Source organism: Meles meles, chromosome 9 (genome assembly GCF_922984935.1).
Source record: "Meles meles chromosome 9, mMelMel3.1 paternal haplotype, whole genome shotgun sequence".
NCBI lineage: Eukaryota > Metazoa > Chordata > Mammalia > Carnivora > Mustelidae > Meles > Meles meles.
The window spans coordinates 96,403,345-96,429,896 of record NC_060074.1 but is presented as its reverse complement, the minus strand read 5'-3'; the positions used below and the strand labels follow the sequence as shown (position 1 = coordinate 96,429,896).

Here is a 26,552-nt window from a genome sequence, read left to right as displayed (position 1 = left end):
CTAATAAATAAATGGAAGAAGTCTGCAGGGACCTTCCAAAAATATCCTCACTGACAAAGGGACCCTCAGGAAGGCTTTTTCTTGCTTTGGACATTATGGTTCATACTTGATATAAGGAATTGCAGCAGCCATCTTGGGGTACTACTGAAGCCAATAAGGATAAGCAGCAAACTACCATAGCCAAAGCAAAAGCCAGAAGAAGCTGGGTTCTTTACAGAAACAAAACTCCCCTAAACACAACACCTTTATTGGGATATAATTCATATACCCATTTACAGTATACAGTTCAGTGGCTTTTAGGGTACTCACAGAGTGGTATATTCATCACCACAGTTTTAGAATAGTTTCATTATCCTAAGAAGAAACCCTTCACCTCTCAGCCATCAGACCCTAGCTTGAGACAAACACTAACTGACTTTCTGTCCTTATGAAGTGGACACCTTTGGACATTCCATGTAAAATGATTAATATAGTGTAATCTTAAATGTTTTCAATCCATGTTGTAGTATGTATCAGTATTTAATTTCATTTTATTGCCAAATAATAATCCACTGTATGGATAGATCACATTTTATTTGGCCATTCTCCAATCAGTACCTTCTCTGCTTCTCTTGTTTTTAATGCATTTATCTCGTTCACTTTACACTGTTTCTTACTAATTTATCTGAGACTTATCTTTTATCTTTTAAAATGATCTTATAAGAGGAAAGGAAAGTATAAAAGTAAAAGAGAATATGCACTGTTTATTCACCTCCCACCCACCCTCACAAAAGAAAGGCTAAAAATCTATCTTCAGCTGCCCCTTCCCACTTGCCCATGGCTCTTCATTTAGAAACCATCTTATCAGTCTGAAAAAATACTTTCAAATCTGGTAGTAAATATTTTCAAATCCAGGAGGAGACAGCCTTCAGAGGAAGAATGGTAGTCCCATACTATGATGACAGTATGTTGGACATTTTCACTCAGCCCCACACCAAAATTTTTCCATAGAAATTAGTAGTTTTACTTCCAAAGAAGGTTTAGGTGAACTACTGGAAGTATTACTTTCTTATTTCTAGGGATGTTTCTTTTCTTTTATCATTTCATTAAATTTTTGTTTTCATCATGGTAAGTGCACTCTTAATCCCCATTCCCTATACCCCCAACCTACCTCCACTCTGGTAACCATCAGTTTGCTTTGGCTATTTGAGGTCTTTTGTGGTTCCATACAAATTTTAGGACTGTTTGTTCTAGCTCTGTGCAAAATGCTGTGGGTATTTTGATAGGGATTGCATTAACTCTGTGGATTCCTTTGGGTAGTTAGACATTTTAACAATATTTGTTCTTTCAACCCATGAGTATGGAATGTCCATTTCTTTGCATCGTCTTGAATCTTTTTTATCAGTGTTTAACAGTTTTCAGAATATAAGCCTTTTACCTCTTTGATTAAGTTTATTCCTAGATATTTTATTGTTTTTGGTGCAATTAAAAATAAGATTTTTTAAAATTTCACTTTCTGCTGTTTCATTATTAGTGTATAGGAGTGCAACAGATTTACATACAGTGATTTCACAACTTTTATTCCCTTATAAATTATTTGTAGATAGAAAATCTAGCACTTCTAATATATCTAATCCTTTAACACTGAGTTTTACAAGCAGCCCATTTCACAGTAAATCAGATGGGCTATAGCACCAGAAAAGAGGGCAACCCTAATTTAATACTTAAACCAGTACAATTTACAGAAGAACCTGGGATCTTAAACCTTCCATAAAACTTTTTGGAACAAAATATAATAACCATTCTATACGATTCATTCTTTGTTCCTGTCTGTCTGTCTATCTATCTATCATGTACCTAAGATTCCCATAAATGACATATTTTGTAACTGAACTGTGTGACTCTCCTCCTTGGTGAGTTACAGATAGAAACTATACCAGGTGGACTTGTCACACAAAGGAAGGAAATCACAGGGAGTAACTTCCAAAGCCATGACTCCCAGAGCAAGGGTGAATTAGTTCCTTTTACTTAGGGTTAGGATGATTATTTAGAAAGGGGAGCCTTGTCATTACATGTAGACGTAAGCATAAGGTCATGCATGCACCTTAAGGAAATATGCCTATATATAAGTTGTATATTATGTAAATGAGGTTTGCTCTCCTCCTTGGACAGAAATTTTAGTATTATAAAGATATAAAGGTAATAACTATTGGCCATTTCATGGATCACTCCATGGTCCACCTAGGTGGTCTGGGCAGGCATTATTGCTTGAGGGTTAGTTTTGGTTTCCACCACCAAATGCTATGCCCATTGGGTCTTTTGCCTTAGTTAAGATAAGCTGGAAAAAAAGAGCTTAAGGAAAAATGTGGGATAAAGGTTGGTGGATGTAAGCATGTTAGCAGTAATGATCAGGTCATAGGGTCTACCTGGTGACAATTCTACTGGGTTTACCCACAATTAAACATTAAACATTAAACAATTAAAGTAAAGCTAATAATAGTATTACAGACTTTTAAAAAGCTGTTTTCATAAACAAAACAAAAGGAAGTAAAGCTAATAATAGTATTACAGACTTTTAAAAAGCTGTTTTCATAAAAGTTGATTTCATGGAAGTTTGATCGTAAAAGTCATTGATCACAGCTAATCTAATTCTTTTAAAATTAAATTCAATTTTCAAAACATTTTCTTTTTTTTTTTTCATTTTATTTATTTTTTCAGTGTAACATTATTCATTCTTTTTGCACAACACCCAGTGCTCCATGCAAAACGTGCCCTCCCCATTACCCACCACCTGTTCCCCCAACCTCCCACCCCTTTTTCAAAACATTTTCAATTTCTTTCTCAACTCTGTCTACTGGTCCTGTCAATAAAGTAATCAAATTTGTACTACCACAGCATAAGCATGAATAAACCTTATTTGGGTGTTAAAAATTATAACACAGAATATATATAATTTTTAACCAACTGAACCACCCATATATATCTAGAATACATAGAATTTAAAATTCTAAATCTTCTCCATACTTGCACAGGGATGCTTAAAAATCACTCATAGGAAAAAGATACCACCTTAAACCCATGGCCACCAACAAATATTAAATTTATTCAGCTATCCTACTGCAGTGATGGTCAAGTGTATGTACTCTGGAGCCAGACTGTCTGGGTTCAAATCTGGCCTCCTATCATTTACAACCTGAGCTCTTGAGCAAGTCATTTAAACTGTGCTTTAGTTTCTCCATCTAAAAAAGGGGGAAAAGGTACCTAACTCCTCATGGACTGGTAGTGAGAATTAAATGATTTAGTGCATAAAATAGGCAAGGAGTAGTGCTTGGCCAATGGTATGCACTTTTAAAGTGTTAGCTCTGGATGCCTGATGGCTCAGTGGGTTAAGCCTCTACCTTTGGCTCAGGTCATGATCTCAGGGTCCTGGGATTGAGTTCCACATTGGGTTCTCTGCTTGGCGGGGAGCCTGCTTCCCCTCTCTGCTTGCCTCTCTGCCTACTTGTGATCTCTCTCTCTCTGTGTCAAACAAATAAAGAAAATCGTTAAAAAAAAATAACATACAATATAAGTATTAGCTCTTATTATTGCTGTATTTCCCCAGCAAACTACAAAAACAACTTCAACCTTTATTATTTTCTTCAAAATCAGAACCCATGCCTTTTGGCCTTCAAATGTCCCATTGCCACAGAGAAAAGATAATTCATTGCATGAAAATTTTTACCTTTTGTTACTTTCACTCATTCCCATTTCCTTTCCTTTTATAACATGAGAAGTAGTTCTTCTTTTCTCTAAGGCAAATCTCTCCATCTGTGATTCCAAACTGAACACTCCTGTCACCTCAAAAACTTTACACCACTCTTCCTTCCCAAATGGATATTGCTCCATCTTTATTAAACCCTTCCTTCACCCTACACCGCCTTACAGCTAACATACTATCTCTCTCTTCATCTAAAATGATAGCCTTATTGTTTTATTTGTACTTTACTATTAGTGACCATCTCCTTATCAATGAACAGGAGGCAGAATGTGTCTGGTTTAGAGTCAGAGTCCCTTTGATATACAAAAGAACCAGAGCAGGACAAGGTAGTTCAGTCTAACAACATCCCAGTCCCTCTGCAGCAAGGAATATTACCGTGGCCTCATTATACATCACTGCATATTATAAATAGGATTCTACCGGTGTCAAGCTGCTGAGGCAAGACAGCAAAGAGGAAATACACCCTGTGCATAATGGAAATATGTTTAGAGCAGTTTGCCTTCTAAAAAGTTTTTAAGGCATTAAAGAATGCTGTCATCCCCAAAGTGACAGGAAATTTAAAATTATGGGCTACTTTAATCATTTTCACAGAAAAGGTACTGACATTTCTCTTAAAATGGTTTTCTCTAAAAATTAGGTGTTGCAGTGTACCAGAAAATAACTGAGGGTTGGCCAAACCATACCACTTATATCTGTCTTTTTTCCCAAGAAGAGTACTATGCTGTGGCTCCTGGGTGACTCAGTGGGTTAAAGCCTCTGCCATCGGCTCAGGTCATGATCTCAGGGACCTGGGATAGAGCCCCGCATTGGGGGTCTCTGCTCGGCGGGGAGCCTGCCCCCCCTCTCTCTGTGCCTGCCTCTCTGCCTACTTGTGATTTCTGTCTGTCAAATAAATAAAATCTTTAAGAAAAAAAAAAGAGTACTATGCTGATCTTAAATCTAAAGAATTTGTTATTTTCATCCATTATACCTCAACAAATATTACAAAGGAATAAAAATAACAATAGAGAAGAAGAAAAGTAATTCTAATTATCTGGGACCTTTCACTAGTTGACTTTTCACTGGAAACACTGATAATTTTACCTTCAGCTCCTTGGTTTAGTGTCACCACTGTTGGCCTGGACTACAAGTGTGGCTACTCAACTGGATTCCCTGCCTACAGGCTTATTCCTTCCAGTCATTCTCCACATAGCTACAGTTCTTTTCCTAACACACAAATCCAATCATTTTACTCTATTTCACTATACCTAACTGCTCATAACCCTTAGGATAAATTATAAATTATGAAATGTGACCTTTTAAGACAGGGTCACTGCTCTCTGTGATCTCTAGCCTAGTCTCAGAATTCCTCCCTGACACTTCATGCTTTAGCTATGATGACCTACTTTTGATACCCTAAGTACGCCATTTCTGATTAATCTTTTTGAGTGTGCAGAAAGTATTCATCTGTCTTGACAAATACTCCATCAACACCATGCCCTCCCCTTTTCACTCCTCTCCACTTTAGTTGGCTAAATCTTCTTTGTTCATTCCTTGGAATGTCTTTCCTGAGCTTCCAAGACTAAGCTAAGTGTCTTCTCCTAAGTACTCCTACAACATCCTTTTTTTAATTTGAATACTAAATATAATGTGCTGTGTTTGAACATTTATTTTACTGTCCTCTCCAATGGACCACAACCACAAGTTCCTTGAGAGGGAAACACTATACCTTGTTCACCATGCCTTCCTATCACCAAGCATGATCCTTGCTAAACAAAAGGCACTCAATAAATAACTGTTGAATAAGTTAAGAAGATACATAACCAAAGAAAGGAAGTCTCAAGGCTACTATGCAAACAACATAGTAGCCAATTTATTAACTGTGGTATTTCAAAAGTCCATTTATAAATTGGTTTGGGAGTACTCTGAAACACATTTTCTCATAGAAACAATATTACATGCAGTCTATAACTAGCTACTTCCTCCAGAGTCTATTTCATCTATAATGTAGATAAATTATATAATCTACAGTTACTACAAAACCTGACTATGGGATATTATCACTAATGTTTCTGGGGAAAAAGTATTAAGAATTCCAACTTAGAATGAAGTTGGAATCATGAGCTAAGGATTTCTTGCTGCAGCCCAGAAATAGAAATATACAGTTTCAGCTTACATAGGTGGTTGAAAACAGAGGTTCTATTAGGAAGGGAATGAAAAATGACTAAAATAGGAATTGGGGTATCAAGAATTGGTCTTCTGCTGTCATTAATCTTTGGGCTCATGTTCCAATTTCGAGACATACAACGTTTCATCTCCTTTCTTTTCTTTCAAGGATCCTAGGAATTTGGTGCCAAATTTGTTGACGATTGACATTTCTCTGACATCCAACTAGGGTTTCTCATCACCGACAAGAAATTATCTAAAAGGCTCTCATAATATACTCTTTTTCCTTAAGCAAGCTTCTGTACTCAGTAAGTATTAAGTACTAAGAAAGCTAAATTAAGCAAGCAAGCAAACAAACAAACAAAACCCCAGCTATTAAATCTAGGAAAAACAACAGTTGTCAAAAAAAAGAAAAGTAATTATAGTTCAACTGTGAAATGTTTAACAAAGTCATTATATTGTAAACAATGAGCACTGATCAAACCAAAAATTTTAACATGGGAAAATGGAGCAAGGAGAAATGTGTTGCAAATATTTTCTTCCAAACTGTGTTTTACATTTTCATTTTCAAAACAATGTGTTGTGTATAACATACCTTTTAAAAAACACCATAAGTTTTAAAGTTTTCAGTCCCATTTTTCCCCTTTAAAGTGTTTTTTTTCATCCTATCTAAAAAAATGTCTACCCACAGGTTGGTAATATTTTTATTTATGTATACTATTAAAAGTTTGAAAATTAGCCAGTGCCTGGATGGCTCAGTTAGTAGAACATGTGACTCTTGATTTTGAGGTCATAAGTTAGAGCTGCATGTTGGGCATATAGTTTACTTTAAAAAAGAAATGAAAAAAAATCTTTAAAAATAGTTTTATGGATCAGTTTTTAAAAAAGGTTTTATTTATTCCTTTATTTGAAGAAGAGAGAGACAGAGAGAGAAGGAGCATGAGTGGGGGAAGAGGCAGAGGGAGAGGGTGAAGCAGGCTCCCCACTGAGCAGGGAACCAGATGCGGGGCTTGATCCCCAGGACCCTGGGATCATGACATGGGCTGAAGGCAGACACGTAACTTTCTGAGCCACCAGGCACCCTACGTAAATGTAAATGTAAAAACTTAACATTTAAGTCTATAACCCACTTCAAGTTAATTTTTACAAAGGGGCAAAATAATGGTCCAAGACCTTTCCCTCCTCCTCCCACGGCTATCCAAATTGTCCAAATACTATTCTTTGAAAAGACTATCATTTCCCCATTGAGTTATCTCATCCCCTTCCCTAACATTAATTGATAGGTCTATTTCTGGACTCTCTTCCCTGGTTCACTAATCTAAATAGCTATCCTTATGCCAATATCACAAAGTCTTAATTACTGTACTTTACAGGAAGTACTTATATCGTGCAGTGTGAATCTTTCAACTTTGTTCAAGATTAATTTGGCTGTAAGTCCTTCGTGCTGCTTCATGAATTTTACTGTCAGCTTGTTAGTTAATTTCTACCAAAGGCCACAGATTTTGATTAGCATTGCACTGGAAATTTACAAAGACATGGCATCTTAACAACACTAAATCTTCCAATTCATGAACATGATCTTTTTTTTTTATTTGTTTATTTTCAGCGTAACAGTATTCATTGTTTTTGCACCACACCCAGTGCTCCATGCAATTCGTGCCCTTTCTATTACCCACCACCTGCTTCCCCAACCTCCCACCTCCCGCCCCTTCAAAACCCTCAGGTTGTTTTTCAGAGTCCATAGTTTCTCATGGTTCATCTCCCCTTCCAATTTCTCTCAACTCCCTTCTCCTCTCCATCTCCCCATGTCCTCCATGTTTTTTGTTATGCTCCACAAATAAGTGAAACCATATGATACTTGACTCTCTCTGCTTGACTTATTCCGCTTAGCATAATCTCTTCCAGCCCCGTCCGTGTTGCTACAAAAGTTGGGTATTCATCCTTTCTGATGGAGGCATAATACTCCATCGTGTATATGGACCACATCTTTCTTAACCATTCGTCTGTTGAAGGGCATCTTTGTTCTTTCCACAGTTTGGCGACCGTGGCCATTGCTGCTATAAACATTGGGGTACAGATGGCCCTTCTTTTCACTATATCTGTATCTTTGGGGTAAATCCCCAGCAGTGCAATTGCAGGGTCGAACATGATCTATCTTGTCATTTATTTAAGTTTGCTTTATATTCTCTAGATGATGTTTTATAGTTTTCAGTGCATATATTTTGTTGAATTTATCCCAAAGAAGGTCATGTTTGTTGATGTTATTGTAAATTGTATTTTTTTCAAATTTCAACTTCCAATTTTTTATTGCTAGTATATAGAACTACAAATGATTTTTGTATATTGAACATGAATCCTGAGACCTTGATAAATTCACTTAATTCTAGTGACTTAAAGTGTTCCTGGATTTTCCATGTGGACAATCATGTTGTCTCTAAATATAGACAACTATACTTATTCCTTTTCAATCTGTGTACATCATATTTGTTTTTCTAGCCTTATTACACAGTTATAAGAACAATGTTGAACCAAAGAGTGTTGAATAGAAGCGGTGAAAACAGACTCTTGTATTGTTCCTGATTTTAAGGGAACAGCCTTCTATCTTTGAGCACAGAGTATGATGTTAATTAAGTTTTTCATAAACCCATTTTATTTGGATGAGGAAGTCCCTTTCTATTCCTAGTATGCTGAGAGGTTTTATCATAAATGAATGTGGCAAGGAAACTGTTTGAGCTCTGAGGTTGAGGATAAGGGAGCGCGCTACTGGCTGAGAATACGTGGATTGGACTGCTGGCTTGATTCTCTACCCAAGTGAGGCTAGAATGGGCTCCACCGTTGTCTGGATTCTCTGGTCAGGCTGACTAGATGATCAGGTTTGGTTCAGTAACAGATGGGGTTATGAATTAATTTCCTTGCCCTGCAAGGTGGCAGGATGGGACTCGAAGTCCCACTGGGGACCCAAATCAGGCAAGAGTATATACTAGTCAGGTGAGGCCATCAGTTTTACTGTGGAGATGAGGAAAGCTATAGGCTGTCTTCTCTGATTGAACATGACTGTAAGCAGGGTTGTTGGATGGGCTGTACAGATACTGTATGTTCTTGTAAGGTTTCCTGGTCCTGTTGGCTGGAGGCTATATTTTGTAATGAGTGGGGCTACAAATTAGTTTCCCTGCCTGAGTGCAATGGGAGAAGCAGCTATAATGGTAGTAAAGCTCTTTATTGTCTTAAACTCAAATTGACCCGTGCCCCAAATTCTCTGGCTGAACAGGTCCCTGGATTTGCCCTGCAAACTGTCAACTCTGCTTTCCCTACCCTCGGCTAGGGTGCTTCAGGGCTACATAGCTTCCAGGTGTTCTTGCCAGTCCTTCTTCAGATGAGGCCAGGAATCAGAGTGGGTAGGGGTAGTTAAGTCTCACCCTTGCCTCATCTGGAAGGAGTGGGGCTGTTCCAGGCAACTCTCAATTTCCCAGAAAGTTTCTCTGGGAGGGTTTGGGAACTACTGTGAGCCTGGGATATGAATTAAGACCCCTGCCTGTGTTTATCACAGGAAACTTCATGCCTAGAACTGGCTTTTCTATGGGGACAATCAACTTGGCTCATTTGTCTTTTGGCTTGAGAACTGCTGTGCTGCACTGCTTCCAGATGTTTTCAACAGTTCCTCTGGTCAAATGTGGCCAGAACACATTCTCTACAGCAAATGGGACTATGACTCACTTCCTTGCCTGGGCATGGGGAAACTGAGCTATGGGGCTGGCAAAAACACTCATATGAGGCTCTGAATCAAGCAGATCTGCACCCTGCCAAGCTCCCTGGTCAGAGTATGCTATCGATGTGGTTCTGTACTCAAGCAAAGTCACCCCATGACAATAATTTGGGTGCTGCAGGTGCAAACCTGGTCTGCTAAGAGTTAAGTGCTGGTTATTGCAAGAGCCTTTTCCCTTTTTGTCACTGTCAGTTTCCCAGGGGTTGAGCCTCACAAACTCTCCTGCAATCCCCATGGATAAAGATCAGAGTAGTGGCTCTGGCAAAGCAACCCATAATCCCATGAGATGGGGTGGGGTGGGGTTGGATGGTGGTTCTGGTGTTTCCCCATGGATTTTCTTTTCCTGCTGGAAGAGCCAGAGGCTCAGGGTGGGATCTCTCTGAGTGGTGCTACATTGGCCTGGGGGCACGGCAATGAGGTCAACATGTAGCCACTATTCTTACCCTAGTAATGTAGTCTGCCTTGGTCTTTAGGATACAGGGACGTGTCTCAAGTTCACCCCTGTGTTCTAGGATACTCCTAGGGGTATCTTCTTCCTGAATAATTGTTAGTTATTGTTCTTAGGAGGGGAAGCAAAGTCAGGAACAACCTATGCTGTCATCTGAGAGATCTATAAATTTCCTATAATCATGGTAATAATCTTTGTTCTGAAGTCTACATTATCTGATATTACAGTTCTACCTCAGCTTTCATTTGATTATTGTTTGCATGCTTTATCTTTGTTCATCCATTTACTTTCAACTTTCAGCCTTCATACTTAAAAAGAACTTTTTGCAGCTATCATATGATTTATACAATATGATAACTTCCTACCATCTACTTGGTGGGTTTAGATCACTTACACTTAATGTAATTATCGATTGAACTAGATTAAAACTTAATATCTTGTTGTCTTCTGATTGACCCACCTGTTCTTTGTTCCTTTCCTTTCTATTCTGTATTCTTCTGGATTAATGTAGAATGTCTTCTGCACTGGGTTACTATATTGTGTCCCCTATATGTACATTTTAAAACTTTTTATTGTGAAATAATTTTAGATATACCAGAGGTTGCAAAAATAATAGAGTTCATGCATAACCTTAACATAGCTTCCCTAATAATAATTTCCTATAAAATATCGTGACCAGGAAAGTGACATTTGTATAATAATATTTTCTACCACTAAAATTCCATTGTTTTGCAAATGTTATAAATAATGGTGTCATGATATATGAAAACATTTTGAGACTGGCTTCTTTCAATCAGAATAATGCCTTTAGATTCTTCCAATTTACTGGGTTTATAAATAGTTCATTCCTTTTAATTTAGTATTCTATTGTATGGATATACTACAATTTAAGAACATATGGGTTATATCCCAGTTTTGGGCTATTATAAATAAATTTCCATAAAGGAGTCTGTGTAAACCTAAGTTTTCATTTCTCTAGGATAAATATCCAGGACATTTAGATTTTTTATGGTTACATTTTTATCTTCTCTAATGGCTTATAAGCTGATTGAAATAATTTTTTTGGATTCTGGTTTTTTTTTTTTTTATTTCTAGCATTTCCATTTTACTGTCTTTAAAATATTCATATTTCTTCTGAAAGTCCCACCTTTTCATGCATATTGTTTATCTTTGCTACTAGATCACATAACATTATTCATAGCTTCCTAAAAGCCTTTGTCTAATAGTTCCACAGTCTAGGTCATTTATCAATTTGGTTTTATTGATTGCTTTATCTTTTGAGAATATACTAGTTTCTTAAAGTTGCTTTTTTGTTTATTTCATAATTTCTATTATATGCTAGAAATTATGTGTAGAAGAACAGGACAGTCTGAAATAATTGGTATTTATACACTCAGATATTTTTTGGGGGGTCAGGGTGATAGTGTGGGTAGGAGAGAATCTAGTCAGTACTGAGTTTTATTTAGGTTCCCTTGTGTTTAGACTCTCTTTTTGTTACATTTACTCTTAGTACACTAAAAACTTTGAACTCCCCCTGCAACAGGATGCTTCTACCTTATGATAATGTATGTCATGCGTTTTACTACTGCATTCTCAGCTTACAGTAGTTCCTGTATGCCTGCACTATACACAGGTGTTTCTCTCCCCCAGGGGTAGACATAACTGGGTGATTTCTCAGTGCTAAGTTCTTGGTAGGGGGCAGGGGACATCTTTGGTCTCTACAACCAATTCAATGTAAGGCAGTCCCCTTGATCACTTTTGGGGAGTTTCTCTCTCTTTCCCTGACACCACACTATGTCTGCCCAGACAGTACTGGGCAGGACCAAAAGAACTCACAGAATGAGAGAAGACATTTGCAAATGTCTTATCAGATAAAGGGCTTGTATCCAAAATCTCTTAAGAACTTATCAAACTCAACAGCCAAAGAACAAATAATCCGATCAAGAAACTGGCAGAAGATATGAAAAGGCATTTCTGCAAAGAAGACATCCAAATGGCCAATAGATACATGAAAAAGTGCTCAACATCACTCAGCATCAGGGAAATACAAACCAAAACCACAATGAGATACCACCTCACACCAGTCAGAATGGCAAAAATTAACAAGTCAGGAAACGAAAGATGTTAGTGAGGATGTGGAGAAAGGGGAACCCTCCTACACTGTTGGTGGGAATGCAAGCTGGTGCAGCCACTCTGGAAAACAGTATGGAGGTTCCTCAAAAAGTGAAAACAGAGCTACCCTACAATCCAGCAATGCCCTACTAGGAATTTACCCTAAAGATACAAATGTAGTGATCTGAAGGGGCACCTGCACTCCAGTGCTCATAGCAGCAATGTCCACAATAGCCAAACTATGGAAAGATCACAGATGTCCATTGACAGATGAATGGATAAAGAAGATGTGGTATATGTATACAAGGGAATACTACTCAGCCAGTAAAAAAAGTTTGAAATCTTGCCATTTGTAACGACATGACTGGAACTAGAGGATATTATTCTAAGTGAAATCAACCAGAGAAAATCAATTATCATACGCTTTCACTCATATGTAGAATTTAAGAAACAAAACAGAGGATCATAGGGGAAGGTAGGAGAAAATAAAACAAGATGAATCAGAGAGGAAGACAAACTGTAAGAGACTCTTAATCATAGGAAATAAACTGAGGATTGCTGGAGGGGAGAGGGGTGAGGAGATGGGGTAACTGGGTGATGGACATTAAGAAGGGCATTTGATGTAATGAGTACTGGGTATTATATAAGACTGATGAATCACTGAACTCTACCTCTGAAACTAATAATACAGTATATGTTAATTAACTGAATTTAAATAGAAAAAAATAGTTATAAGTATATAAAAATACATGAAATAACTAGAGTAAATCTAGTAAAATGTATTCAATGATATTAGAAAACAAAGCTGGGAGAAATGAGAGAAGATATTTTTTCCATGGATCAGGAAATTGAATACTATTAAGAAGTCAATTCTTCCAAATGAATTTATAGATTCAACGCAATTCCAATCAAAAGTTTGCATATTTAACAAGCTAATTCTAAACCATGTAAGGAAAAGCAAAGGACTTAAAACAGACAAAATGATTTTGAATAAAGTAGGAGTGAATACCATGTGGTTTCAAGCTTTATTAGAAAGGTAGTTTAAACAGATACTTTAGTGTTGTCAAATGAGATGTATATGTCAATGAAACAGACAAGAGTTCAGAAACAGATCCACACATAGATAACCAAATGGTTTTTTATGAAGGTGTTAAGGTGAGTCAATGAGAGAAAAATGGTTTCCAATAATGAGTATCAAATGAAAATTGAAAATCCATAAGCAAAAAAAAAAAAAAAACCAAAACCCACTTGAACCAAAACAAAATAACTAAATCTTTAACTTTGTACCACATTAAAAAAAAAACTCAAAATAGTTCTAGAGTTACTTATATAATCCAAAGATATAGCACTTTTAGAAGAAAACACAGAGACGATCTTTGTGAACTTGGAATAAGCAAAAATTAATTAGGACTGCAATTGTGGAGAAAATGAAAGAGAAAATAATAAACTGGACTGTTTCAAAATTTAACTTCTGTTCTTTTAAAGACGATTTTAAGAAAATAAAATGGAACATACAGACTTGGAAGCAATATTTGGAAAGACCTATATGTTAGAGTACTTGTTTCTAAAATATATAAAGAGCTCTGGGCACTCAAGTGGCTTGGTCTATTGCGCCTCTCACTCTTGATTTCAGCTCAGGTCATGATCTCAGAGTAATGGGATCGAGCTCCCTGTTGGGCTCCATGTTTAGTGGGGAGTCTGCTTGAGATTCTCTCTCCTACTCCCTCTCTCACCGACCCCCACTCTCTTTCTTGCTAAAATAAATAAATAAATAAATATTTTTTAAAAAGAATTCTTATAATCCAATATAAATATGGGCTTGCTATGCACAGACTATATGATATATATCAGATATATGATGTCTATTATAGATAAAAACACATGAAAATATGCTATCACTAGACATTAGGAGAAGGCAAATTAAAACGACAATGAAATACCAGTAAATACCGTGGAAAATTGCTAAAACTAAGAAGACTGTCAATACCAAGTGCTGACAAAGATGCAGAACCACTGGGACACTCATATGTTGTTACTAGGAATGGAAAATGATACTTGAAAAACAATTTGGCAGCTTTTTATAAAATTTAACCTGTGTCTTCCATATGACCCAACAGTCCCACTCCCAGTTATTTACTCAAAGGAAATGAAAATCTGTCCAAACAAAGACCTGTACATGAATGATTCCTACAGTTACTTATAATGGCCCAAACTGGTAAGATCCCATTACCATTAACTGGTAGAGGGGAAAAAAAAAGTGTTATATATCCAAACACTGGAACATTATTCAGAAGTAAAAATGAAGAAACTAATGACATATGCAAAACATGGATCAATATTCAAAAGCTTTATGCTTTAAGCACAAGGCTACATACTCTGTAACTCTGTTTTTGGAACATTCGGGAAAATGCAGAACTGCAGTTGTAAAAATTAGATCTGTGACTGCTGAGGTACAGAAGGCAGGGTGTGAGGGAGATAACTGCAAAGGTGCATCAGGGAAGTTTTGGGCAAATGGAAATATTCTTTACCTTGATTGTACTGGTGATTTACCCTACGTATTTGGCAAGCCTCATTAAGCTATGTATTTTCAAAGGACAAATTTCACTGAATGTGAATTACACCTCAACATACTTCACTTAAAAAAATTATATAAAAAATTTCAGAATTGGAAAAAGTAACACTCATTAGCATGTCTAAGTTCTATCATGCTAGTAAAAACAAGAACGTGTGATGAATCTAATTTATATGCACACTGAGATTTAAAAACTCTAACACCTCTAATTTGTACTTTTAGACATAATATGAGCACATCTATCTCTGTAGGGAACTAGAATCATAATACCAATTAAAATGACTGACTTAAATAAAAACATTATTTGTAGCAATTATGTATCAAAAACCACAGAAAAATCTGATGACAAAGATGAATATACGTATGTCCTTTAAATGAGAACAAGTAAAGCATATTATATTGCCTCATCAAAGCATACCCATATATTGGAAAAGATCAATATATGGACAGATATAATGGTGTCTATTATACCACTATTTACTTTGAATATGCCTGAATTTTCCATCAGATTTAAAAAATTAAATGGATGGGGCGCCTGGGTGGCTCAGTGGGTTAAAGGCTCTGCCTTCGACTCACGTCTTGATCTTGGGGTCCTGGGATCGAGCCCCGCATCGGGTTCTCTCCTTGGAAGGGAGCCTGCTTCACCCTCCCTCTCTGCCTGCCTCTCTGCCTACTTGTGATCTCTGTCTGTTAAATAAATAAATAAAAAGTCTTAAAAAAAATTAAATGGCAAAGACATGTTACAGTATGCAAATAAGCTGCTTAGATAAAAGCATTAAAATACATTAAATAATTTGTATCAAGAGAAACACATGTCTCAGAAATAAGTACCTTGGCAATAGCAGTTTGTTTAAACATGCGAGTAATCAACCCCATGACAGTCTCGGTGGCACCTGAATTTGGAGCTCTCATTAATTTTTCCCACTCTTCAAAGCTGGCATTCAATTCCTATGTGGGAGAAAATAACAATGCTTAGACATATGGCATACAGGACAGAAGAACAGGGGCTCTGGGTGGCTCAGTCCATTAAGCATCTGACTCTTGACTTTGGCTTAGGTCATGATCTTAGGGTTATGAAATCCAGCTCCAACTTGGGGTCGGCATTCAGCAGGAAGTCTGCTTGGGATTCTTTCCCCCTCCTTTTCCCTTCCCCTCTGCTCCTCCCTCACTTCGTACTCTCTCTTTCTCTCAACTAACTAAATAAATAAAATCTTAAAAAAAAGAACAATTAATGCAATAATGAATTTTGTCCTACCTCTTAAGCAGAAACCAATGAAAAGCTGTGGGTGAACACCAAGCTCTTTGCTCACATCATAAATCAAGCAATTAGAGCTTTTCCTTAAGATAAAACATTTTGAAAAGTAAAAATAAAAGTTTACATACATAAAAAAGGAAACAGTGAAAATGTATATGGTAGCAAAGTATTTTCAAAACAAGATACGCTTTCATTTAAATATGCATGGAGCACTGGGTATATACACAAACAATGAATCATGAAACACTACATCAAAAACTAATGATGTACTGTATGGTGACTAACAACATAATAAAAAATTATAAGGTTAAAAAAAAGAAAAAAAATCGGGGTGTCTGGGTAGCTCAGTGGCTTAAAGTCTCTGCCTTTGGCTCTAGTCATGATCCTGGGGTCCCGGGATCAGCCCACATCGGGCTCCCTGCTGAGCCTGCTTCCTCCTCTCTCTCTTAGTGCCTGCTTGTGATCTCTGTCTGTCAAATAGATAAATAAAATCTTAAAAATAAATAAATAAATAAGCATGAGGAATAGCAGCTAAATAAAAATGTAATGTAATCACACACTGACTCTTTCACTTTTCTTCCTAATGCTAAAATGGTGGATAAAGAAAATCAGATTATTCCTATTTTACCGATAACACATTGCTCAATGGTTATAAAATGTCTACCTTAAATGTTCAAGATAAAACAATGCAATAATAGTCTTTGTCAACAAAGTCTTGTCCAGATTTAAAGAAATTTCAAAGAATATATAAGCATGTACATGCTAAAAGTAAATGTAGATAAGGATTCGGTAAAATACAATTTGACTCTCTAATACATAGAACTTCACATCTTTCAATATGATTAGAGTTTTCAGATCTTCAAGAATAAGGCTATATCCAAGTTATTCTAGAAGACAGCTCATACTTGAAAAAAAATCCTAGAGCAAGAAACACAACTTTGCTTCCAAATTATTGAGCTTTACACCCTCTAGGTACTTAGAATTCTTAATACTAAATTTCATTTCAGTTGAAGTACTTTTATTTTATATTGAGCAGAAGTATTTTTTTTAAATCAATAGGATATGAATCTTTTCACATTATTTGATGACTTAAAGTTAAATTTTTCCTGTTCTCTTCTTGAAATGAAGTTCATATGTTCTATTAATTAATCCCATTTTAAGAAAACAGACTTTTCCTTCTATGAAATATGAATATGTGCAATGTTTCATTAAAATGACTTAAAGTAAGACTTTGAATCAAACAAGCATTCTCACCTTGGCAGCTGCTGATGGAAGATCAAAGGGAATACGCTGTCTGACTTTGGGGGGCAGCTGGGTTAAAACATCAATCTTCAATCTTCTGATCATTATGTCACTTAATAGCTGATGAAGTTCATTCAGATTTGATGCCCCTCTACAATCCCACTGAGGCCTTCTACCAAAAAATCTGTTAATATGAAGAAAAACTATATGTAGCAAAGCTGAATGTTAGGAACAGGAAAACAATTTATCCAGTGTTTTCCTTTTAATGATAAGGAGCCGTCACACCGTTTTTACTGTTACTTCTGAATGCAAATCAGTTTCCAAAAGCTCAGCCTGAGAAAGAGTAATGAGTAAGATTACACATTACTCTCAGTCAAAGAAAATGTTAGTTGTCTAAAATACTGTTCACGGTGAGTTAATGCAAGGCTAGAATGAACTGATAACTTTAAGTACGACTTGAATTTTAGGTGGGCTCAGAAATGGCAATGTGCTTAACAGATCTATCCCCAACTAGGCACTAACTGCTAAGACACCAGCTAGTCTACACAATAGCCAAACTACCTAAAATGTCTGCCATATCCTCTAAGATGAGCTACCTCCCACTGAGCTGTTAAGCACAGCAGATTCATCACTTGGTGATCACTTGGCCTTTGAAAACAATGGACAGACATAGGAAGATATGGTCCATGTATACAATGGAATATTACTCAGCCATCAGAAAAGATGAATACCCAACTGTTTGTATCAACATGGACGGGACTCGAAGAGATTATGTTCAGTGAAATAAGTCAAGCAGAGAAAGTCAATTATCATATGGTTTCACTTACTTGTGGAACATAAGGAATAACATGGAGGACATTAGGAGAAGGAAAGGAAAGGTGAATTGGGGGATATCAGAGCGGGAGGCAAACCATGAAAGACTGTGGACTCTGAGACAGAAAATGTGGGTTTTAGAGGGGAAGGGGTGAGGGGATGGGGTGAGCCTGGTGGTGGGTATTAAGGAGGGCACGTATTGCATGGAGCACGGGGTGTTATATGTAAACAATGTATCTTGGAACTCTGAAAAAATAAAATAAAATTTAAAAAAGGAAAAAAAAAAAGGACAGAAACCCACTGTATAAGAGAGAATGGGAAAGAAAACATGGTAAAAAATTTCAACAGATGTTTAGAAGTCAATGCTGACAGGTAAGTGGTAACTGACTTGGCAAAAGAAAAGAAGCCATAATGTAAAATGCTTGCAAAAGTGAACATGTCCCAATCTAGAAGACTGGGAATTGAAAACAGCAAGCACTGAGAGAGGTATAAAGACAAGGGTTGGAATCTAATGGATCTATTGAACTTAGGCATCAAGCTGGCCTACTAACATCCCCCTATCATTGTGACAACCGAAAAACTACCCACAAAATTCCAAGTCATCTTCTATTATGATTAAAGAGTGGTGATAGAAGACAATTAAGAACAGAAAAACTCCTATTAGGTTGTAACATGATTACTGATATTAATAAATAAACTGTCCATTTTAATGGAATTTGTGTGGTATTTTATTTTATTTTTTTAAAGATTTTATTTATTTACTAGAGAGACAGAGATCACAAGCAGGCAGAGAAGCACGCAGAGAGAGAGAGGAAGCAGGTTCCCTGCTGAGCAGAGAGCCAGATGCAGGGCTTGATCTCAGAACCCTGGGATCATGACCTGAGCGGAAGGCAGAGGCTTTAACCCACTGAGCCACCCAGGCGCCCCTGTGTGGTATTTTAGTATAACTGTGTCAATTTGAGATATCTGAAACTTGCTAACAATTTTTAAAATTAAACATATTTGATAACAAACACACAAGAATAGTACAGACAACATTAAAAACATGCACTTAGGGGAGCCTGGGTGGCTCAGTCAGTTAAGGGTCTGCTTTCAGCTCAGGTCATGATTCTAGGATCCTAGGATTGACCCACATGTTAGGTTCCCTGCTCAGTGAGGAGTCTGCTTCTCTCTCTGTCTCCTGTCTCTCTTCCTTCAGCTTGTTCTGTCAGTCTCAAATAAATTTAAAAATATATATAAGTAAGTAAATAAATAAAATCTTTAAGAAAAACCATGCACTTGCATGTAGAATTAATGAGAAAATTTGAGTGAATGGATGTAACTACTCTAACTACTCTATGATAAAATGATAGATACTGCTCAGTTGTGATAAAAAATCTTTCTTGTTCAAAAAAAGCTAAGTGGTGGCATTGTAAAAAAAGATTTGCTAGATTTATTTATATTTGCCATAAATTATATTACTGAGAGTTGACTTCCTTTAATGTTTTATGTCTCCATATTAATATTTTTTTCTCCATATTAATATTAAAAATTCACACAGTACTTACCCTCCCCAATGTCCATAGCCCCCTCCCCCTCTCCCAATCCCACCTCCCCCCAGCAACCCCCAGTTTGTTTTGTGAGATTAAGAGTCATTTATGGTTTGTCTCCCTCCCAATCCCATCTTGTTTCATTTATTCTTCTCCTATCCCCCTACCCCCCCATGTTGCTTCTCCATGTCCTCATATCAGGGAGATCATATGATAGTGCTATCGTGAGTGCTGTGAAGTGTGTAAACCTGGCGATTCACAGACCTGTACCCCTGGGGATAAAAATACATTATATGTTTATTTAAAAAAAAAAAATTTGGAAGGGGAGGAGAACCATAAGAGACTATGGACTCTGAAAAACAACCTGAGGGTTTTGAAGGGTCAGGGGTGGGAGGTTGGGGGAACAGGTGGTGGGTAATGGGGAGGGCACGTTTTGCATGGAGCACTGGGTGTTGTGCAAAAAGAATGAATACTGTTACGCTGAAAAAATAAATAAAATGGAAAAAAAATTAAAAAAAAAAACAAAAAAAAACCAGACTTACAAAACATAATTACAAAATTAAGAAAAAAAAATTCACACAGTAATGAAAATGGAAAAATAACCTGCCAATACCCAATTATATCACCATTTTGTTCATTCGCAATCATATATGTAGGTTCATTTTGACCTTTTGGTAAAAAAAAAATTCTAGCGTTCAGAACTACCAATGATGGGAAAAAGAGGTTGGATCTTTAGGTTTTTTGCAAATGAAATGTTTACAATTAAAATGAATTATTTCACTTATTCTCCACCTATGCAATATATTCTATAGGACTACAACATGCTAGGTGGAAATCTTCTGGCACAATTGTTCCCCACTGGCACGGACAGCACACAGATGTCTTCAAACAAGCCAACCACCAGACCGCACTTGCCTCCTTCAGAGCACCAATATTTGTGCTCTTAAAGGGCATGTCTATTTAGAAGTCAGAGCAATCTAATTTCAGATGCCACTGTACTTGTAACAGGCTTGTGATAAAAAGGCTATTTCACTTCTTACCCAGGAGAGGATGAACTACTGAGAGAAGCTTTTGTAGTCAGTTACCTCCTGGATGCTTTACCACTGATTGATTGCAAGCCCTATGCTTGGTATGAGCCATGGTTTAGAGAACTCCTTTCTCCTAACATCCTTCTCTTTAGGCCGGAGTCAGACTGCAGTTGCAATGACTTTTCTAAAGAGCACTGGCAGGGGACGCCTGGGTGGCTCAGTTGGTTGGGCATCTGCCTTCAGCTTGGGTCATGATCCCAAGGTCCTGGGATCGAGTCCCACATTGGGTCCTTGCTCAGTAGGGAGCCTGGTTTTCCCCTGCCTGCCACTCCCCCTGCTTCTGCGTGCTCTCTCTCTCTGACAAATAAATAAAATCTTAAAAATTTAAAAAAAAAAACACTACTGATAGGATGGTATGCTGAGCCTCCTTCTTCAAGTCTGGGGTACAAAAGGGAAATGAGATGGGGAAGAAAGGCTAAAAGAAATGCCACCTATAAATGTCTGGTCTCCTCCTGTTGAATTTGATGGTAACTATATATATTTTTGGAGCAGCCTATTCTTTCATTTAAGCAGCTTTATTGAGATGTAATTCATAATGCCATTATAATTCATCCATTTAAAGTATATAACTCAGTGGTTTCTCATATACTCTCAGATATGTGCAACCATCACCACTATAAATGTTAGAACATTTTCAACATCTCAAGAAGAAACCCCATAATCTTTAGCTATCACACCCCCCCCTTTTTTTTTTAAAGATTTTATTTATTTGACAGAGAGAGATCCCAAGTAGGCAGAGAGGCAGTCAGAGAGAGAGAGAGGAGGAGGAGGAAGCAGGCTCCCTGCTAAGCTGAGAGCCCGATGCAGGGCTTGATCCCAGGACCCTGAGATCACGACCGGAGCCGAAAGCAGAGGCTTAACCCACTGAGCCACCCAGGTGCCCCTAGCTATCACTCCCTTAACCACTGTCCTGCCTCCCAGCCCTCAGCAACCATTAATCTATTTCCTCTCCCAAAAGATTTCCCTAAACTTTCAAATACACAGACTCATATAGTAGATATTCTTTTGTGATTACCTCCTTTCCCTTTCTTCTTTCATAGTGTTTTCAAGGTTCATCCATGCTGTAGCATGTATTCATTCTTTTTTAAGGCCAAATAATATTCCATTGTATGGAGAATTCACTATTATTTATCTATTTACCTGTTGATAGACATTTTGGTTATTTCCAACTTTTGGCTTTTATAAAAACATTCTGAAAACATTCATGAACAAGTATTTGTTTGGACATATATTTTTTCATTTCTCTTGGGTATACACCTAGGTACTGAATAGCTGAATTATACTGTAATACTATGTTTAATTATTTGAGGAAGGGGCGCCTGAGTGGTTCAGTTGTTATGCGTCTGCCTTTGGCTCAGGTCATGTTCCCAGGGTCCTGGGATCAAGCCCTGCATCGGCCTCCCTGCTGAGTGGGAAGCCTGCTTCTCCCTCTCCTCTTGCTTATATTCCCTCTCTCATTATCTCTGTGAAATAAATAAATAAAATCTTAAAAAAAATTATTTGAGGAAGTGCCAGATTATTTTCCAAATCAGCTGTACCAGTTTACATTCCCACCAGCAGTATTCAAGGATTTCAGTTTTGCCAAAATCTCACCAACACTTGTTATTTGACTTTTTGCTTCTAGCCATACTGTTTGATTTACATTTTCCTGATGATTAATGATGACAAACATTCTTTTCATGTGCTTGTTGGCCATTTGCGTACCTTTTTTTGGAGAAATGTCTATGCAAATCCCTTGTCCATTTTTGAATTGGGTTGTTTATCTTTTTATTATTGAATTGTATGAGTTCTTTACACATTCTACACCTGAGTCACTTATCAAATATATGCTTTGCCTATATTTTCTACCATTCTGTGGGTTGTCTTCATTTTCTTTGGTTGGGTTATGTCCTTTGAAGTACAGAAGTTATTAGTTTTCATAAGATTCAATTTGTCTAGTTGGTATTTTGTTGCTTGTGGTTTCACTGTCATATTTAAGAATCTCTTGTCAAAACCAAGGAATAAATTTACCCCATACTTTCCTCTAATAGTTTTATAGTTTCTGTTTTTACAATGAGGTCCTTGAACCATTTTGAGTTGATTTTTGTATATAGAGTAAGTTCGAAGTCCAATTTCATTCTTTTGCATATGGCTATCCCAGCACCATTTATTGAAAAGATTATTCTTTCCCCATTCAATGGTCTTAGTCTCATCTTTAAAGATCAATTAACAGTAAATGTATGAGTTTATTTCTGGGCTACTGATTCTCTTGTTGATCTAGATATTTATCATTGTAACAATGTCTTGATTACATTGTTGTGATTACCCTTCAAATCAGCAGAGATACTGATAGACTCGTGAGTCTATAGACAAGTTTGAGGAGTATAGCCATCTTAACAGTGCTGGGTCTTTTTGATATATTAACATGAGATGTTTTTACATTAATTTAGATCTTCTTAAATTTCTTTCAACGTTTTGTAGCTTTCAGAATATTAGTTTTACACATCTTTTGTAAAATGTATTCCTAAGTATTCTATTCTTTTTGATGCTATTGTCAACAGAATTAACGTAATTTTCGGATTGTTCACTGCAAGTGTATAGAAATACAATTGATTTTTATACAGTGATATTATATCCTGCAAAAACACAGAAATCATTTATTAGTTCTAACGTTTTTTTAGTGGAGTTCTTAGGATTTTCTATATACAAGATCAAGGCATCTGAAAATAAAGATAGACATAGCTTATGAATATATGCTCTTTTATTAGGTTTCTATTAATTCTTTTGTTTGCTTATTCATTTCAGATGTTAAGTCCTAATATTATTTAATTTGATTTAAATACTATTAGAAGTAGACCCTAACAGCATGTGATTTCATGTTGGCAAGATTGATGCATGTTGTTAAAAAAAAAAAAAAAAGCTAACCAATCTTTCCCTACTAGGATCTGTCTACCATCTACTTTCATTGTAGCCATATGAACTTACTTTTGACTAGAAGGCTGTCTATAGCATTAAGCTGTTGTTTTTCAAATTTTAAAACTATATTTTTAAATAATGACTGAGAATTTTTCTAATTAATGTTAAGACACCAAAACACAGAACCACGAAGTTCAGGGACATCTAGCAAGATAAATGCCCAAAACAACATACCTAGGCATGTTGTATCCAAACTTTAGAAAATTACAGATAAAAATCTTGGAAGTCAAATGAAAAAAAAAACACTATGCCTATATAGGAGCAAAAGTAAGAATTACATACAGCTTCATCTCAGATGCCATTAAAATAAGAGAGTGGAGAGAAATATTTAAAGTGTTGAAAGTAAAAACTTACCAATCTCAAATTCTGGACTCTGTGAAATTAGTTTTTTTTTTCTCTTTCTTTTCTCTTCTTTTGTGAGAGAGAGAGAGAGAGAGAGAGAGAGAGAGAGATTGAGAGAGCACAAGCAGCGGGGAGGGGAAGATGGGGAAGCAGGTTCCCTGCTAAGCAAGGAGCCTGATGCAACACTTGATCCCAGGACCCTGGGATCATGACCTGAGCCAGGCAGACGCTTAACTGACTGAGCCACCGAGTCATCCCTGTGTGAAATTAGTTTTCAAAAGATGAGGAGAAATAAAGACTTTCTCAAACAAAAATTAAAGTAATTTGTTGCTAAAAGACTATATTTGCCTATATTTTCTACCATTTGCAAGGAATACTAAAGGAATACTTTGCAAGGAATACTAAAAGAAGTTCTTTAGAGTGAAGGAATATGATATAGACTAGAAAATCAGTTGTATATAAAGAAGAGAAGAACACTAGAGAACAAGTGAAGGTAAAATAAAAACTTTTCTTTTGTTCTTAATTATCTAACAAATAACAATTTGCTCAAAATAATAATAGCAACAATGTATTCCATTACATTGTTTCTATCTAACTATGCTTATACATAAGTAAAATGAATAAATGAAATGAATGACAGCAATGACACAAGGGATTGCAGGGAGGAATCAGGATTATTTTGATAGTATAACGTACAAGCACTACCACTGAAAGTAGTATGGTGTTATTGACCATGGTATGGCGATGACATTTGAGATACAATACCAAAGGTGCAATCTTCAACAGAGGAATGGATAAAGAAGATGTGGTCCATATATACAATGGAATATTACACAGCCATCAGACAGGATGAATACCTACCATTTGCAATGACATGGATGGAATTAGAGGGGATTATGTTTAGTGAAATAAGTAAAGCAGAGAAAGACAATATCATATGATTTCACTCATATGTAGAATATAAGGAATAGTACACAGGACTATAGGGGAAGGGAGGGAAAACTGAATGGGAAGAAATCAGAGAGGGAGGCAAACCATGAGAGACTCTGGAGTCCAGGAAACAAACTGAGGGTTACAGAAAGGAGGAGGGGTTGGGAGGATGGGATAACCAGGTGATGATATTTTTTTTTTTAAAGATTTTATTTATTTATTTGACAGACGGAAATCACAGAGAAGCAGGCAGAGAGAAAGCAGGCTCCCCGCTGAGCAGAGAGCCCGATGCAGGGCTCGATCCCAGGACCCTGGGATCATGACCTGAGCCGAAGGCAGAGGCTTTAACCCACTGAGCCACCCAGGCGCCCCCCAGGTGATGATATTAAGGAGGGCACGTGTTGTGATGAGCACCGGGTATTATACATAATTAATGAATCGCTGAACACTACATCAAAAAATACCAACCTCAATAATAAAAAAATAAATAAAATAAAAATTGTTGATCACTTAAAAAAAAAAGAAAAAAGAAATACAACATGAACTTGAGAATAAAAAAGAGAAATAGGGGCGCCTGGGTGGCTCAGTGGTTTAAGCTGCTGCCTTCGGCTCAGGTCATGATCTCAGGGTCCTGGGATCGAGTCCCACATCGGGCTCTCTGCTCAGCAGTGAGCCTGCTTCCCTCTCACTCTCTCTGTCTGCCTCTCTGCCTACTTATGATCTCTCTCTGTCAAATAAATAAATAAAAAATCTTTAAAAAAAAAAAAAAAAGAGAAATAATTGATGAGTCGGACTTCATTAAAATAAAAACATTCTGCTCTATGAAAGACAATATCGAGAGAATGAAAAGATAAGCCACAGTCTGGGCAAAATATGGGAGACAAACCATCTTAAGAGACTCTTAATCTGGGCGCCTGGGTGGCTCAGTGGGTTAAGCCGCTGCCTTCGGCTCAGGTCATGATCTCGGGGTCCTGGGATCAAGTCCCACATAGGGCTCTCTGCTCAGCAGGGAGCCTGCTTCCCTCTCTCTCTCTCTCTGCCTGCCTCTCTATCTACTTGTGATCTGTCTCTGTCAAATAAATGTTTAAAAAAAAAAAAAGAGACTCTTAATCTCAGGAAACAAACTGAGGGTTGCTGGGGGATGGAGGGGAAAGGACAGGGTGGCTGGGTTATGAACACTGGGGAGGGTATGTGTTAAGGTGAGTGCTGTGAATTGTGTAAGACTAATGATTCACAGACCTGTACTCCTTAAGCAAATAATACATTTTATGTTAATTAAAAAAAAGATGTAGCTATGAAGGACTATTTTCCAAAATATAAAAAGATGCATAAAACAAACAAACAAAAAAGATGCATAAAACAATAAAAAAAGAAAAACTTGATTTTTAAAAATGGCAAAAGAGGAGATGTAAATAGGCATCTCACCTATGAAGATAGAAATTCCAAGAAAGCATATGAAATGATGTACAATATCATAAATCATTAGGGGATTGCAACATAAAACAATGAGATACCCATATCTCATATATACCTATTAGAATGGCAAAGTCTTAAAAACTTACAATACCAAATGCTAACAAGGATGTGGAACAAGAAGAGATCTCATTTATTGTTAGGGG

At 36.9% G+C, this 26,552-nt stretch overlaps 1 protein-coding gene across 6 annotated transcripts in view; it reads right to left on the bottom strand.

Annotated features, from left to right (window-relative positions):
- ZRANB3 (zinc finger RANBP2-type containing 3) overlaps positions 1-26,552 on the bottom strand; it is a 317,775-nt gene that overhangs the window by 68,162 nt on the left and 223,061 nt on the right. For all 6 annotated transcript variants that reach the window (XM_046019609.1, XM_046019610.1, XM_046019612.1 and 3 more), the window contains 2 exons: positions 17,289-17,460; positions 15,611-15,727 (listed from right to left, as the gene is read on the bottom strand). In XM_046019609.1, the coding sequence (XP_045875565.1) occupies positions 15,611-15,727; positions 17,289-17,460 (289 nt within the window). The remainder of the gene's footprint in view (positions 1-15,610; positions 15,728-17,288; positions 17,461-26,552) is intronic.